Source organism: Leptopilina boulardi, unplaced genomic scaffold, assembly GCF_019393585.1.
Source record: "Leptopilina boulardi isolate dan_hultmark-lab unplaced genomic scaffold, ZJU_Lbou_2.1 LbouV2_368, whole genome shotgun sequence".
Classification (NCBI taxonomy): Eukaryota; Metazoa; Arthropoda; class Insecta; order Hymenoptera; family Figitidae; genus Leptopilina; species Leptopilina boulardi.
Genome location: NW_026137938.1, coordinates 2189188 through 2207063, shown reverse-complemented (window position 1 = coordinate 2207063; position 17876 = coordinate 2189188). Strand labels below are relative to the sequence as shown.

Here is a 17876-nt window from a genome sequence, read left to right as displayed (position 1 = left end):
TTTTCCAAATTCAAATTTAAAACACAAAAATTGAATAAAATTTTTGTCTTTTTTTTTTTAAATTCAAATATTGTAAATTGTCAATATAATAATTTTTCAAATTAAATTTTATTTATAGTTTATTAATTAAATAAAAAAAAAAAAAAGGTGGGGTAAAATTGAATTTTAAAACAATTTTCGAAAAAACATTTTGTATTTAACTTTTTTTTTTTTACATATAAAGAACATTTTATTTGGCTATTTTAATAAAATTCTAAATCTCCTTGGGAATTTCTTGAATCGGTGGTTTACTAATTATTTCTGGTAATTTTCTGATTTCAGTCTGCAATAAGAAACAAAATATTTTTTTTTTTTAATTTTAAAAGAAAATTAATAAATTTCAAATTTTAATTGAGAGTTTAAATAGTATTTTGTGAAATAATAACCTTTGTGACTTTCATTGCAACACCTTCTGGCAAATTTCTTTGTATATATTCAAGAAGAGTATCAGCCGTTGATCCCGTGAGTTTTTCAAAATCAATTAATCTAAAATATGTTCTAAATTCATATTGAACACGATGCTTTTTATGAACGTGTCTCGATTTTAATACAGTATATCTATCGTGTACCGCCTTTTTGATTTGTTCACTGAAGAATAAATTTAAAAAAAACAAATTCGTTAATTATTATCATATTTAGAAAATTTATTTTCTATTTAAAAATTTTTTTTTTTTAATAAGATTTTCATAAGGCTTATCGGTCAAAATAATAAATTATTTTTTGTTATAAAAAATTAATGAAAATTTACTTTTTTGTCATTATAATTCCCAAATTATTTGCAGTCATATTTGTAAATTCACCATAACTTTTTAAAACTGCTTTATCGTGTCCTCGAAGTTCTAATTCAATTTTTTTATACAACTTATCTGGAACGGACTTGAAAAAAAAAATAATAATATTAATTTTCATTGCAATTAAAAAAAAAACACTTGCATTACCTGTTCTGTAGAAAGTGCATTGTCAGACATAAATCTACTTGTTAATAATCTATTTAATCCTGTTTCTCGAATTGAACCAAAAATAATATTATTTATCTGTCAAAAATAAAAAATTTATTAATTTACAAAAAAAAACTTTCTAACCTAAAAAAAAATCTTTTTTAAAAAATACCTTTGAAAGAAGCATTTTATCAGTTTTATCCTTTTTTTTATAAAAACACAATTTCTTTTCAATATATTTTAAATTACGCAAAAAATTATCGAAAAAAACTTTAGAAATATTCCAAAAAAAATAAACACACCGTGAATTCCTAAGCAGACGTCAACAACCAGGGTTGGGAACATCATCAATAATTTAAACATACAACGTCCGAAATATCAAAAAAAAAAAATTGTGAAGGTACCTTTACGTTGGGAAATTTGAAGTGAATTTTTTTCCCCTTCTATTGGTATCACTGATTGAAAAAAAAAATCTATGACATTAAAAGGAGGGAAAATAGTATTCTTGGCGTTTTGTGATAAAAACACATTTTTTTTTTTTAATCTTCAAAGTAAATTATTTAATTTGTTGTGTCGCATTAGTGTGTAAAAAATGTCAAAACAAACAACTTTGTTTAATTATTTTCAATCACCAAAAGGTGTCAAACCGTCTAATGATAAATCACCGGCACCAAAGCCTAAGGAGAAACAAACACCAAAAAGAGAACAAAGAGAAAAAGGTATTTGGTTATGAAATTTATAATTTATTTGTCTTTTTATGTCCAGCGATATTAATAATTATAGACCAGGACATAAAATTCATTAACCTATTGTAAAGGATTTATATATTTCCTTTGTTATCCGTTTATATAGATTTAGTCAGTTTTTACACTTTACACGTGTTGAATAACAAAAGGTTAATTATTTTTTTCTATATTTCAAAAAATTTATGCTACATATTCTACATATAATTTTATATTATATATTCTAATTTCTTTTTTAATTTTAATATTGAATCCGAATCAATTATCTAAATGATCCTGTTTTTTGGTTATGTATTTTTTATATACGAAAAAACGTGTTCACTTGAATTTTCTCTCTTTAAAATGATTCTTTGAATTTATTTACATTTCCCTTAATTGAAGAGAAGTAACAAAAAAATAAAAAATTAGAATATTTTTAAAATTTAGGTCAATCAAAACTTGGTTTAACTAAGGAGAAAGAAAATCAATTGAAATCAAAAAACGAATTAAAACCTGAAACACCAAAACGAAAGAAACAAGTTTTAAAAGATAAAAAAGGTACTCCACAAAGAAAAAGATCTGTCGATGATTTTGAAGATGATAGTGAAGAAGTGAGTCCCGTGAAACCAAAAAGGCGAAGATTAATAATTCCAGATGACGATAGCGATTCTGGTGACGATTTTAAACCAGGTTAGAAAAGAAAAAAAAATTCATTTAAATACCAAAAAATTTAAAAACTATTTTGTATTAATCGTCTGGAATTAATTTATTTTAGAAAATTTTTATTATTTTAGATTCTGTTGATGAAGATTCAGATTCTGGATCGGATGGTGTTTCGGAAGATGAACCGGAAACACCAAGTGAAGATGAAACTCCTCAAGTATATGTTTTAATATTAAAAATGAATTTTATTTTAAAAAGAAGGAAACTAAAATTTTTGATTAATTTTCTTTTTTTTTTAGAAAAAGAGAAAAGCCAACAATGGTACACCACGAGCACAAAAAACTAATTCACGAGCTAAAAAAGCTGTTGTAAGTAAATTAAAATTAAAAAAAAAAAAGTATTAAATGTAAATTTTGCATTAAAATCTCAATTGTGGAAAATAATGGAAAATAAAAATGTATTTTTTTTTTTTTTTCAGGAAAAGACACCAAGCACATCTCAGTCTTCACAAGAATCAAAAACATTTAAAGATCCGGATTCTTGGCCTCATTTAAAATACGACTTTGTACAACCGAATAAAATACGAGACTTGGAATTGAGGAAAAAAGATCATGAAAATTATGATCCAAGAACAATTCACGTGCCAAATGATTTTCTTAACAATCAAACTCCGGTATTTTTCTTATATATTTTTTTTCCTAGTTTTTATAAAATACTAAATGTATTTTTTAAAGATTTACATTTTTTTCCCCTCAAATACTTATTTCGTTTTTTTTTTTGAAAAACAAATTTAAATTATTTTCAGGCAATGAGACAATGGTGGCAACTAAAGAGTAAAAACTATGATTGTGTTTTGTTCTTTAAAGTGGGAAAATTCTATGAATTATATCATATGGATGCTGTTCTAGGAGTCAATGAATTGAATTTATCCTACATGCGTGTAAGAAATTTTCAAAAAAAAAAAAAATTTTTTGTTTCCTTTTACTGAAGAAACAAATTTTTCCTCTTTTTATTTTTAATGTAATTACAATTTTTTCAAAATGAATTTTTTTTTATTTAGGGAGAATTTGCACATTCGGGTTTTCCTGAAATTGCATATGGACGTTTCTCAGCTAGTTTAATTGAGAAGGGCTATAAAGTTGCAAGAGTCGAGCAAACTGAGAATCCCGAAATGATGAATAAGCGCGTTGCTAAAAGTAAGTGTTAAATATTAATTTTAAATTAATAAATTTAATTAAATAATTATTTTATTAAATAAATAACACTTTTTACTATTTTTTTAGCAGAGTTAATTTTTGAATACTAAATTTTGACCAGAAGCTACTACATTTTTTAAAAATATAAAATTATTTAGAATTAAAATTCTTGGAAATTTAATTATTTCGAATAAAATTGCAATTGCTGTTGAAAATTTTAATTTAAATACTTAATTGCAATTTATTTTTTTTTTCATGATAGTGAGTAAATCAACGAAATTCGACAAAGTAGTTAAACGTGAAATTTGTCAAATTTCATCGAAAGGCACTAGAGTCTATACAGCTCAAGACGGTGAAATAAATGCACCATCATCAAAATATTTATTGTCTCTAACGGAAAAACAATTTCACGAGGATAAAACACCTTCTTACGGTATTTGTTTTCTTGATACAACAATTGGCGATTTTTATCTAGGACAATTCAATGATGATCGTTGTAATTCACGACTATTAACACTTCTTGCTCATTATCCTCCAGTTCACGTAAGATACTTTCTTATTATAAAAATATTATTTACAATTTTTTTTTTTGTTTATCTTCTAAAAACAAAGTAACAAATTTCAGATTATTTATGAACGTGGTAATTTGTCGCAAAACACATTGAAAATATTAAATGGTATGTTACCATCAGCGATTAAGGAACCTTTACAAAAAGAAGTACAATTTTGGTCAGCTCCAAAAACATTAAAAGTAAGACTTTGAAAACAAAAATTAAAAAAAATTAAAAAAAAAAATTATTTTTTATACAAAAAAAAACAATTTAATCGATTTTTAATTTTTTTTTGCAGTATTTACATGAACAAGAGTATTTTCAAAATAAAGATTCCAAATTTGAATGGCCTAAGGAATTGAAACTTTATCTCAATCCAGGTGTGTAAAATAGAATTTTTTTTTTTTTTAATTGATAATAATAAAAATAAATAATAATAAATTTTAAATAGGCGATAGTTTGGGATTAACTCCCGCGGAAGATAAAGAATTAGCTGTTAATGCACTTGGTGGATGTGTGTATTTATTGACACAATATTTTTTGGATCAACAATTATTGGCACAAGGACGATTTAAATCGTATATTCCACCAGATTTTGCAATTGATGGAACAAAATTCGCTAGCAGTATGGTGAGAATTTTCTTCTTTTCTTTATCTTCATTTTTTTTTTGAGATCTATTTCCAAAATAGAAATTAGTATTTTTATTTAAATAAGATTTTATTTTAATAAATTAGAATTAAATATAAATTTCAAATTTTTTTTTAATCATTACATTTTGCTTTTAATAGAATTGCAAAAAATAATTAAATTTTCATTTGCATAAATTATCATCTATTATTTAATAGAATAATAATAATATTAATAATATTTATTTTTAGTGTGAAAAAATTTTTATAGTTAAATTGTTTTGTTTTTTTAGTTTCTTTTTAGTTAAAATAGAATATTTGAGAAAAAAATTTCATTACCTTTGTTTTAAAATTCTTTTCTACACAGTGACAAAACTTTAAAGTTTTCACCCTATTTGAATGTTTTTTCTCATGGGGTGTAACAATTGTTGAGTTAGAAGGGAGACGAAAATGACCATTCGATAATAAGTATTGAGCTGACAAATAGGGTGAAAAAATTTCAAAAGGGACGTTACTTCCCTTCGACAATTCCAAGAAAAAAAAGGGGTTTCTAGCAAAGCGCTTATAACGTCGAGAAAAAGCGAAAAAGAATTTTTTTTTTTTTAAATTTCAAATATGAGTTTTGCAAAAAAAATATCCATAATTTTTTTTTTTTATTGCTGGTAAATATTTAATATCATTACAAAAAATTAAAAAAAAAATTACATATACGATACCAATTAAAAACTAAAGAATATGGAAAAAAAATATTTAAAATTAATTTCATTATCTGGAAAACATCTTTAAATATTTCAATAAATTTTTTTTTTCGCAAAATTTTGTTTAAAAAAATTATTCTTTATTTTTCTTTAGGTTCTGGATGCAATTACAATTAATAATTTAAAAATTTTGAATGGTGAAGGTTCACTTTTGAAAACACTTGATCGATGTTGTACAGCGTTTGGTAAAAGGTAAAAAAAGAAATTTTTGTTTAAAATTTTTAAATGATTTTTTTGTTTTATTTAAAAAAAAGTTTTTTCTTTAAAAAAATGTTTAATTTTAAAAAGAGTTTTATTAGGATTTAAAATTATAAGTTGTAAATTAAATTTTTTTTTTTTTTTTTTAATGTTAATTACAATGTTATACTGAGAGAAATTATTATTAACTGTATAAAGAACATGTTTGTGATTTATTTATATAGTAATCTAAGTTTCAATTACTGGTTTTTTTTTGCCACTTATGCAGACTGCTTCGCGAGTGGATTTGTCGACCTTCTTGTCGAAAGGTCGTTATCATACAGCGGCAAGAAGCAGTTACTGAGCTAATGGAGCGAATAGACGAAGTGCGAAGCGCACGTTCCATGATGAGCGTTCTTCCTGATCTCGAGAGACTTTTGAGCAAGTGAGTTTTTTTTCTTGTCTAAACATTAATAGTACAAGCCACGCTAGAAAAAAAAAACAAATCATATATACCATTCCTGACACCTGCTTTCATCTTTTTTTTTCAATTTTAAATACAGGCCTCGAATTATACGATTTTTTTAAATTTACAGTTTATTTCAAATTTAAAATCTTTTACAATTTAATTATTTAAACAAAATTTATTTAAAAATCTGTAAAACTTACGAAAATTTGTTGTTTGTTTTTTTTTTATTATTATCATTGAGATTAGGAAATAAATTTTTTTTTTTACTGTAGAATTCACGCTCAAGGAAATCATGCAAAAATGTATAATCATCCTGATGGAAGGGCTATTATGTTTGAAGGTCCTACATATACAAAGAGAAAAATTGTTGATTTTATAACAGTTCTTGAAGGATTTGAACAAATTTTGAAAATCATTCAATTTTTCGATGGTAATTATTATTTTTTAAGAAAGTTTAAGAAAAAAAAAAAAAAATTATTTTTTTATCTGTAATTTCAATTGATTTTAAAAAAATTAAATTTTCTTTTCGTTTAAGAATTCAGTAGCGTTCTAATTAAACACTGTACGCTCGTTGAGCCCGAAGGTGATTTTCCCGACTTGACGGAAACTCTCGAGTACTTTAAGGTCTGCTAATAATTCCTAATATTTTTTATTTATAAAATGTTTTTTTTACATGTAATATTAATTAATTTGTAATATTAATAGACGGCTTTTAATCATGAAGAAGCTAAGAAAATTGGTTCAATTGTACCAAAAAAAGGCGTCGATACAGAATACGATGCAGTATTGGATGAAATTGCCGAAATTGAAAAGGACAGTGCCAAATATTTGGAGAAGCAGAGAAAATTTTTTGGAGTTAAAGTAACATTTGTTGGAAGTGATAAAAAACGTTATCAATTGGAAATTCCCGATTCACAAGTGAAAAAAGTCGATTCCAGTTATGAACTTCAATCACAACGAAAGGGATTTAGAAGATATTATAATGAATATACAAGGGTAATTTTTAATTTTTATTTCAATTTTTTTATTGAATTAATGAAAATAGTTTAAATATTTTTAAAAAAAATTTTACAAATAAAAAAAGTTTTATTTATTGTTTATTTAAAGGAACTTTTGTCGCGACAAATCAACGCTGAAGAGAATAGAGATAAAGTATTGAAAGATTTAAATCGACGACTATTTGCAAAATTCAGCGAAAATTATGAAATGTGGAATTTGGCTGTTTATAAATTGTCAACTCTCGATGTACTCATGTCATTGGCTGAATATTCAGCATCTGAAGATACATGTATTCCTACTATTTTTGATGACTCGGATGAAAAGGTAATTTTTTGTCAATTTAGATTTCTCATTTCAATTTTTTTTTTATTGACATAAAAGTTAAATTTAAAAAAAAAAGTGATAAGATTTTAAATAATTTTTTTTTTTAGACAATCATTGAAATAATTGAGGGTAAACATCCGTGTATTGTGTCCGATAATTTTATACCCAATGATACATTGTTGGGAACAAATGACATTAAACCATTGTTGATTCTCACTGGACCAAATATGGGAGGAAAATCGACTCTCATGAGACAAGTTGGCTTACTGGTTATAATGGCACAAATAGTAAGTTAAAATTGCAATTAAAACAAAAAAAAATTTACACTAAATTTCAAGGTATTGAGAAAAATTTTTGACAAATAAAAAATTTGAATCATTTAAAATTCAATTGAATTAGAAAATTTTGGATAAAATTGAAATTCAATTAAATTAGATTTCTATACTAAATAAAAAAATTGCACTAATAAATTCTGTGAATTAAATATTCTGTTAAATAATAATTTGCAAAATAAAAATTGATTTAAAAATTTAAATAAATCTAATAGAATTATTTTTTTTTCCAGGGATGTCAAGTGCCAGCAAGTAGTTGTTCAATAACGTTGATTGATCGTATTTTCACGAGATTGGGAGCAAATGATGATATTATGGCTGGTCAAAGTACATTCCTGGTTGAATTAAGTGAAACATCTGCAATTCTTCAACACGCTACACCATATTCTTTAGTTTTACTTGACGAATTGGGTACGTTGAGATATTTTCTATTTTTTGAAATTGATAAAATTTAATGTTTTTTTTTTTTTTCAAACTACAGGAAGAGGAACATCAACATATGATGGAACGGCAATAGCAGCTGCAGTAGTCGATGCACTTACAAAAATGAAATGTCGTACGTTCTTTTCGACTCATTATCATTCACTCGTCGAGGATTACAAGACAAACGAGAATGTCACATTGGCTCATATGGTGAGTAATAATATTTATTTTTATTATTTTTTTTTTTTAACAATTATTTAATATTAATAAATTAAATTTTTTTTGCCTTTTTTCGTAATATAAAAATCTTCATTTTAGTTTAGTAAAAATTTAATTTTTTCTTCATTTGTGAAACTTTTTTTTTTCTAAATTGACTTTTTTTTTCTATATTATATATTAAAGAGTGTTTTTAATTATAAGAGTAATTCTGCGTGACTCTGCGTCAGGTATATAAGTATAAGAGAAGCGGAGCGCGAAACGCAACAAGCGTACAATCAGTCACGCGTCTTAAGCACACTCTTCGGAAGTAAAGTTTGAGATGATAACGTATCCGTCGCCCTCGAAGGGTGCTGAGTAATTTTTTTTTCCTTACAATAAATTAAATTAAATGCTAATTTTTTTTAATGAGTCTATATAATAATAGATTTTCTGAAAAAAGTGTTTAAGATTTCATAAATTTACCTATCGGTAATTTTTAAATTAGTAAAAAAAGATTTAGACTTTAAAGTACCACACTTTAATTTATTTTATTCTATTATAATTCTTCACGTTCTCCTGATAAATTTCATTATTTCTTTAAAATTTTATTGAAAAATAATTAAAAAAAAAAAAGATTTTAATTAATGAACAGTTAACGCAAATAGAAAAAAATGTTAATTTTTTTTTCACACAGCTTGTAATCATGAAAATTGTTTTTTTTTTCTTTTTTTGAGTTTAAATTAATATTTTCGTTTGTTTTTCTTTTTGAAAACCAGGCTTGCATGGTAGAATCCGAAGAAGAGGACGTTTCACAAGAAACTGTTACATTCCTTTACAAGTTAAGTGAAGGAGCATGTCCTAAATCGTATGGTTTCAATGCTGCTCGTCTTGCTGGCGTTCCTTCTTATATTACGCAAAAGGCACATGAAGTAGCTAAACAGTTGGAACGGGAAACCAATTTAAGGCACATTTTTGCCTCCATATGTAAACTTAATGATGAATCCAATATCAGATCAATGATTGAGGCCATTTAAGAAGGTAAAAAAAAAAAGAAATTACCTCAATGAATATTTTTCAGTATTAATTTTGTTTAAAACCTTTTTTATTACAAGATTTGTCTCGTTTTGTTTAATAATTATTTTTAATATGATTCTATAGTTACCCGTAAATAAATGTACTAAGTGCGACGTTAAACGTTTTAAGGAGAAAATGAATCTCGTGTATTTTTTTACATTTCTCATTGAATAAATACTTTTTTCATAATTTTTATCTTTTTAAAATTATAGTTAATTTTATTTTATCGATAATTTTTTAATACTAATTTTTGCTACTCTACCTTACCGACTGATAGTAAAGAATTTTCTTTTGAAAAATGAAAATATAAAAAATTACCGACATAGAAATCTACATTACCGACTGATGGTAATTACTGACTGATGGTAAACAGTATTTGAAAAATGAAAATATAAAAAATTACCGACACAGAAATCTACATTACCGACTGATGGTAAAACAGTTTTTTGAAAAATGAAAATATAAAAAATTACCGACATAGAAATCTACATTACCGACTGATAGTAAAACAGTTTTTGGAAAAATAAAAATATAAAAAATTACCGACATAGAAATCTACATTACCGACTGATGGTAATTACTGACTGATGGTAAAACAGTTTTTTGAACAACGAAAATATAAAAATTACCTACACAGAAATCTACATTACCGACTGATGGTAAAACAGTTCTTTTTGGAAAAATGAAAATATAAAAAATTACCGACATAGAAATCTACATTACCGACTGATAGTAAAACAGTTTTTTGGAAAAATAAAAATATAAAAATTACCGACACAGAAATCTACATTACCGACTGATGGTAATTTATTGAATTTTCGAAACTGTTTACCATCAGTCGGTAATTGCCATCAGTCGGTAATGTAGATTTCTATGTCGGTAATTTTTTATATTTTCCTTTTACAAAAAACTGTTTTGCCATCGGTCGGTAATGTAGATTTCTGTATCGGTAATTTTTTATATTTCCATTTTCAAAAACTGTTTACCATCAGTCGGTAATGTAGATTTTTGTGTCGGTTTAAAAAAAACTGTTTTGCAATCAGTCGGTAAGGTAGATTTCTATGTCGGTAATTTTTTATATTTTCATTTTTCAAAAAATTCTTTACCATCGGTCGGTAAAGTAGTTTTCTACTATTTTACTGGGTAAAAACTGTTATTTTCAGGATTAAAACTTAATTTAATACAATGAAACACAACTGTAAATGGAAATTTGGTGGAATAAAAAGAAGTCTATTGCGTATAAAATTTTTTTTATTACTGTGAGTAGAAAAATGATATTTATGACAAATGCGATGTATTACAAAACCATCTAATTTTACGTTCACACCAAAAAAAAAAAGAAAAAAATATGAAACTGAAACGATTCACATTAATTAAACTTTGCGTGTCAAAAATGAAAATTGGCGTTTGAAATAAATATTTTATAGAAGCTTTTTTTGAGTTTTATAAAGCTGTGAAATATTTTCTTTTCAACTAATGTGAATCGATTCAAATATTGACAAAAAGTAGTAATTTAATAGATGAATATACACGTATGCAGTGATAAATATATATAATATATATAAGACAATGAACAAAAAAAAAAATTAGACGCGCAGTATATTGTTTCAATTTTTCTTTACTTTTTATATTCTTTCGATTTAAAGGCAAAAAAATTAAAGGAAAAATGTAACAATCTACGTACTTGATACAAGTTTTTACTTTTTTTTTTTTTAATCAATACACAGTTACATATCTAAAATTTAATAATCTCAAAGCAGTTTTAAAAGGCAATATAAAAAAAGGGGAAAAATACTCTTTCGACGAAAGTCAAAATTTTTTATTAAAAAAAAAAAAAAAAAATTGTATCCCACAGTTAAAATAATAAAACGCACATGAATATCTTTATCAGTTAAATGTATTGTCTACTGTTAGATTTTTTTTTCAGAGACACAATTTTTTTTTTCTATAATTCTAAATTTAAAAAAAAAAATCATTTACGCATAGTCAATTAAAAAGAAACTAGAAGGCACAAAGATTATAAAGAATGTCTTTTTTTTCGACTTTTACAAATTTTATTTTGCAATAAAATAATTAGAACCACATTTATTATTGTTTTATACACAAAATTTTGAAATCGCTGTCAAATTTTTTTATATACGCGAAACGATTCGAAGTTTTTTTTTTCAAAATATATCGGGTGATTTAAAATAAAAAAAAAAAGAAAAGCAAATTCACATACATGTTTTGAATTAAAATTTGATTAATTTATATTTGTTTTTTCTTGCCAAATAAAAATGACTAAATATTCTAATACTTTCTTTTATCAATAATAATAATAAATTAAGGGAATAGGAAAAAAATTTATTTTAGAAGATGGACCCTTTGTATAATTTCATTTTTGATTCAGGTGAAGGGGGCTATTTTTTTTTTTTTTTTGGGAGAATATTCAAAGGGATATCTTTTTCATTTTTTCATTTTTTTTTTTTTTTGTAATTCGTGGCCAGATTTACCAGAGACCAGATGAATAACCACCTGGTGGTACGCGATTACGTTGGGCCTTATTGCTCATATTGACAGAGCCTGGTGATGAGTCGTTGGATTTTTCAGAGCCGCTCGAATTTGCATTTCCACTTCCATTTTGCACAACGTTATTCTGTTGATCTGCTCCGTATCCAGTACCTGTCACTGGATTACCATCTATAAAAAATAAAATCACTTTTTTTTTAGCAAAAAAAATTTCGCAAATTTTAATGATTCAATATAAAAAGATGATTTTTTTTTCTCTTAATTTAATTTTTTTTTTAGGGCAACGATTACTTAGAGAATTATTTTTTTCTATTATTCTCGAGACACATACGCAGATACGAATTGAATTAAAAATGAAAATTTGAAACAAAAATTAATTTTAAATTAAAATCGAATTTATTTCTGAACAAATTTTTAATTTATTGAAATTTTGGTAAATGAAAATTTAAAAAAGAAATTTTTAATTTAAAGTTTGGTATTAATGTTTAGAAAACAAATTTTTAATATATTTGCAATTAATAATGAAAATTTCGGTTAAATTATTAATGATTATTATTATTAGTAGTAGAAAACTACTAACATACACACAAATATGATGCGTGCTTACTATAAAAAAGAGAAATATATATATATATTTTTGATTTCAATTTAAAGAGATACATCAGTAATTGCATTAAGCTGCCCAGTTGGTTGATGACTGATAAACACAATCACTTTGCGGTGGATATATGCCAGCCATTCGGTAATGTTGGAGAAAGCTCAGTGTGAAGTATAAAGATGAATAGATAGCATAACGGAATATACTCGCACAACTGGACGAGACTAATACATTAAAAATGTAATATAATTAATTATATTATAATTTTTGAGTTATCAACAAAAAAAAATCTTAACTTTCAAAACGATTTCTATAATGAAAAAAGAAAATTAGAAAAAAAAAGATTAATTGTGAATTTTATTTGTTATTTTTATTTAACATTTTATCCAATGGAGAGAATATTATTTAAAATAGAAATTTTTTTTAATCATTTTGTCAGTGACATGCAGTAATTTTCTTCTCATTCATTAATTTGCAATTTCAATAATTGATGCAAAATTCAATTTCATGCAATGTGAAAATATTATTGCCATTAAAAATAAAAATTTTGATAATTTAAACGAATATTCCCCAAAAATCAAAATGGCAGGAATTTTTGAAATATTCCTCAATGATATTTTTTTTTTGAAACTTTTTCGTCATTTGGAATTTTTTTTTTAAATTCAAAATACATTTATCCAGAACCACAAAAACTCTCAAACATTCATCGAAAAACAAAAATGAAATTTTAATTCAAAAACTACTTGAAAAATTAACTACTTTTCAAAATGAAAAAAAAAATTAATCACACAGCAGTAATAAAATTTAACTACTTTTTTTTTTAAAAAAAAAAAGGTAAAAAAAATTACTCAACTACTTTTTTTTTTATAAAAAAAAAGTAATTACACAAAAAGCCAAATTTAAATATGATTAAATAGTAGTGATAAAATACTGGCAGTGAAACTGAAAAAAAAGTAAAAAATTATGAATCAACTATGTAAAATAATAAATATGTATCGGAGTAGGAGAAAAAGGTTCGATAGGAAGGATTTTTTTTTTTTTTTTTTTTTTTTTTAAGGGAAAAGTATTACCTCTACACTTTCGTGCGGTGCGCCTAATTGGCGTCACGTCAACTCCGTCTCCAGTGACTGGGTTGCGTGGCATGCAGGATGCTCCTCCTGCAGGAACATCACAGGACACGCCGAGCCAAGTCGAGAGCCACCACCAAATTCACACAACGGATAAAGCCCATAGATATAGATTCATCCCATGCACCAATAACGCCCCAAAATAAAAAAAAGAAAAGAAAAAAAAAAAAAAAAAAATTACCCCCCCCAAAAAAAAAAAAAAAAAAACCAAACCAATATTTTTCTGTTAGTGGTTCTAAAAAAAATTCGTGCTGGCGAATTTACAGTACTAATAAAAATTCTACTTAAAAAAAAAAAGAATATATTTATTCTCCCTTCTACTATTAAAATTAAAAATATTTTTTTAATCATACGATTTTAATTTAATGCAACTACAAATAGTAATTTATTTATGTCCAAAATTCCTAATTTTTTTTTATTAAAAAAAAAAGAAAATACTTACTTTTTATTTATTTAATAATAAATATCAAAAATGTGTTTTTAAAATTTGTATTTCAGAAATCTATTTCTGTTATTAGAGGAAAATTACGTATCATGCTAACTTGCGGATAAATAGAAATATATAAAGAAAAAAAAAAGTAATTTTCTCAAAGCAACAAAGAGTTTCTATTTTGATCTAAAATTGTATTGAGCAAATTAGAACCAGATGTGTAACTAATTTTCATGATTCATGTACAAAAAAAATTGTTTTTTTATTAAAATTTGTAAATGGCTTAAAATATTAAAATTCATGTATAATTTTAATAAAAATCTGTATAATAGAAAACAATTAAATTTCATTTTTTAATATACAAATAAAATAGGAATTTGGCATAAATAATTAAAAAAATACTTCAAAAATACTTTCTAAAATTTACTTCAAATAAATAAATAATAAATAAATAATAAATAAATAATAAATAAATAATAATAAATAATTTTTATATATTGTTCCATATGCGTACTTTGAATTCGTCAGCCGAAACTTATTAGTGAAAAAGCAAAAGAAAAAAAAACCAGTTACCAAATGCAATACAATAATACAGCAGATGTTAGTTGCAGCAAAAAAAAAAAAATGTTTTTCAATTTCTATCGCCATCGGTTTTTTTCCACTATATATATATATATTTATTATAAAAAAAAGCAAAATAAACAGCAAATTTTTTCAAAGAAAACTCAAAAACAAAAAAAATAGAAAAACACATTTTTCAAAATGCAAAGCAAGTGCCGTAAAATAGAAAACATATATTGTGTATGAATAACGATGGATTACTAACTTAAAATATGTGGATTGATCTAACGTCTGAGGCTATTTAAAAATAAATAAATAAATTTACAAATAAAACGTGTGAAATAAAATTATTTTCTCAAATTTGATCACTCTAATTTTTGATTTTTTTTTTTTTCTTTATTTTTAAAATCTTAAAAAACACTAATTATTTTGAAAACTAATGCAAGTGAACTGTGAATATATAATTTATATGATTTTGTTTTTTTTAATGTGAAAATTGTCTTGTGATTAAACTTACGAAATCTTTTCTTTCTCCTAAATGCTGCTTGTGGACATTTATAAGCACGGTGTCAGAAAAAAGAGACAATTAATAAAAATCCCTGATAGTGATAATTTATAAATTCAGATATTATACATTTTCTTCTTTAAAAAAACGAGGAAAAATTAAATTACTCATTAATTATGAAATTAATTACAACAAAGAAAAATATTTTTCCTAAATAACTTTTTTTATTAACTTAATAAAGTTATCTGGCTGAAAATAATTCCGATTTAATTTACTTTAAAAAAAAAAACCGAGAAAAAAATATGAATAATTATATCTAAAAAAGTACTGATAATTTTATTAATTTAATTTCTATTGCATAATTTTTTTTTTAAATTAAGTTACAAAAAAAAAATACAAATTGTTCATAAAAATAATTTGAAAATGCATTTTACGTTTTGATAAAATTCAGAAAATTACAAATAATTATTTAGAAAAGATAAAAAAATTTTAAATATTATTTCAGTTTAAAATTGACAAATATAATTTTCTTTTTCTAAATACAGGAGAAGGATAAAAAATAATTTTCCAACATTTTTTTTTAAGAAGAAAAAAATTCTAAACTTTCTTTTTTTAAAATATAAAAAAAGACAGTGCTATAAAACACAGTGCTTTGAAAAAACGTGATTCTATATTTTTTTGTGATTAAATAAAATTGTGCAGCGCACATATTTCAAGATTATTATTAATCCAATCGTCATTTTTTTTTTTTTTTTGTTAATAATTAATTTACCTGTATTGTCATTGACGTGTAAATTATCATTTGAATTAGTTCCATTGCAGATTGAACCATTATTGCTGCTTGATGTGCTTTTTGCAGGTGAAATAACAACAACATCAGTTTTATTATCACCACTGAGGGGAATATTGCTCTTCATGTGATTTTTCGAATTTTGATTAGGTAGGACATCGGGAGGACCAAACAGACGTTTGTAAGAATCATTACCGGGCTTTATGTTGACCCTTGGCGTATCAGGTCCATTAGTGCTTTTGCTTGGACCATTTCTTGCATTATCGCCAAATAGTGCTGATCCCAATTGTGATGCCTGATGTGATTTCACACGGCGAGGGCTGGTCTCCTCTGCAGTGGCACCGAAAATATCACTGCTACCGCCACCAGGTGGTTTCAAAACCCTAAAAATAACAAAAAAAAAAAACCATTAGAATATTTTTTATTTTTTCTTATCTAAAATATATATTTAGCAGATTATATAAAAAAAAAAAAAACATCTTTTAGAGAAAAAAAAAATTGAAAAAAGAAAATCTTTTAGAGAAAAAAAAAATGAAAAAAAAAATCCTTTAGAGAAAAAAAAAATGAAAAAAAAATAATAGGATGCATGGCACGTGTTCTCACTACATTGAGAGAGCGTTATTCTTTGTTGATGTAATGCGCCCTACATGCGTCAGTGCATAACGAGCATAATGCTTAGTGAGTAATTAAACCAAGTGAATTGGTTCCCTTTAGTTTACTACAATAATTCCCATTGAGTTGTCTGCTTCCCTATATAGACAACAACAAAGTGATGTACCGCATTCTATGTGTTAAAAACAAAAATCGTTAGCGGCTCGGCATTAACTACTTCAATTAACGGAATATACAATATTATATAAATGAGTGGGCGTTAAAATTGGCACGCGTTTCTCATTCATCTTTCTTGAATTTTCTCAAAAAAAAAAAAATATATATATATATATTTTTTTCTTTTGTGATAAATAAAATAAAATAAATAAAATAAATAAAATAAATAAAATAAATAAAATAAATAAAATAAATAAAATAAATAAAATAAATAAAACAAATAAAATAAAATTCAATTTTTAATTTTCGAATTTAATTTTAAAAAATTGTTTAAATAAACTAACAATTAAATTGTTTCAAAAAAAAATAATTTTTTTGTATTTTTTATTCTAATTTATTTATTTTTTTTTAAATTTAATTTTAACCAATTGACATAGTCAAACTAAAAAAATCCTCTTTAACAAATAAAATGATAATTGAAATATTGTTTTTGTAATAACAAATAAGTTCCAAACAAAACTTATAATTAAAATTGTTTTTTAAAAATTTTGTTTTGTATCTGTTAAAATTTAATTGTTTTTTTGAAATTTAATTTTAACTATTATTAATTCATTGAAAAAAACTAAATTTTTTTTAAAACAAATAAAATTATATGATAATTTCAGGCCTCGGATCGACTTAAAGGCACAAAAAAAGTCGTTTTAGTCGATTTTTTTATTTTAACAAAAATATTTTATATAGATTTTTAAATAAATTTTTTTTTTAAATAATAATACTTTTGGAAGGGTTGAAGTTGAAATTTTTAGAAATAATTGAATTTCAAAAGATTTTGTTAATTTTCAGACAATAATTAAATTTTATAGAACTAAAATTAATTTATCAAATTATTTGAGATAACATTTTTTAAAGGTAATTAAATTTTCAAAGATTTACAATTGAGATTTTTAAAATTAATTAAACTTCAAGTGATTTTTAATTACAAATTTTTGATGATTTCACTAAAAAATTTATTAGAAATTGCGGACAAAAATACAATAATTTGAAAACCATTTTTCATTGAAAAATCATTTCAGATTGTTGAATTTTCAAAGGATATTAT

The 17876-nt window shown here is 24.2% G+C and overlaps 3 protein-coding genes across 7 annotated transcripts in view; 1 reads left to right on the top strand and 2 right to left on the bottom strand.

The window, feature by feature from the left end:
- Nucleotides 1-174: 174 nt before the first annotated feature.
- On the bottom strand, nt 175-1317 carry LOC127287391 (28S ribosomal protein S10, mitochondrial). The gene is made up of 5 exons (XM_051314302.1): nt 1150-1317; nt 978-1073; nt 788-915; nt 426-627; nt 175-322 (listed from the first exon to the last, which is right to left on the bottom strand). The coding sequence occupies exons 1-5, from the start codon at nt 1162-1164 to the stop codon at nt 254-256; spliced, it is 510 nt and encodes a 169-aa protein (XP_051170259.1). The 5' UTR covers nt 1165-1317; the 3' UTR covers nt 175-253.
- Nucleotides 1318-1440: 123 nt separating this feature from the next.
- Nucleotides 1441-9679, top strand: LOC127287389 (probable DNA mismatch repair protein Msh6). Its single transcript, XM_051314296.1, has 21 exons — nt 1441-1696; nt 2147-2389; nt 2494-2579; nt 2662-2730; nt 2841-3035; nt 3168-3302; nt 3423-3558; nt 3821-4101; nt 4184-4309; nt 4408-4489; nt 4561-4739; nt 5589-5686; nt 5961-6116; nt 6413-6570; nt 6676-6764; nt 6846-7136; nt 7248-7463; nt 7571-7750; nt 8029-8206; nt 8277-8428; nt 9193-9679. Exons 1-21 carry the CDS (start codon nt 1570-1572, stop codon nt 9448-9450), a joined length of 3435 nt encoding a protein of 1144 aa, XP_051170253.1. The 5' UTR covers nt 1441-1569; the 3' UTR covers nt 9451-9679.
- A 2252-nt stretch (nt 9680-11931) lies between these two features.
- LOC127287390 (microtubule-associated protein Jupiter) overlaps nt 11932-17876 on the bottom strand; it is a 55513-nt gene continuing 49568 nt past the window's right edge. For 3 of the 5 annotated variants that reach the window (XM_051314298.1, XM_051314299.1, XM_051314297.1), the window contains exons 2-5: nt 15992-16392; nt 15232-15255; nt 13667-13753; nt 11932-12169 (exon numbers count right to left, since the gene is read on the bottom strand). In XM_051314298.1, the coding sequence (XP_051170255.1) occupies nt 11979-12169; nt 13667-13753; nt 15232-15255; nt 15992-16392 (703 nt within the window). In that variant the 3' untranslated portion in view covers nt 11932-11978. The remainder of the gene's footprint in view (nt 12170-13666; nt 13754-15231; nt 15256-15991; nt 16393-17876) is intronic. The other 2 variants (XM_051314300.1, XM_051314301.1) reach the window with 2 other exon arrangements.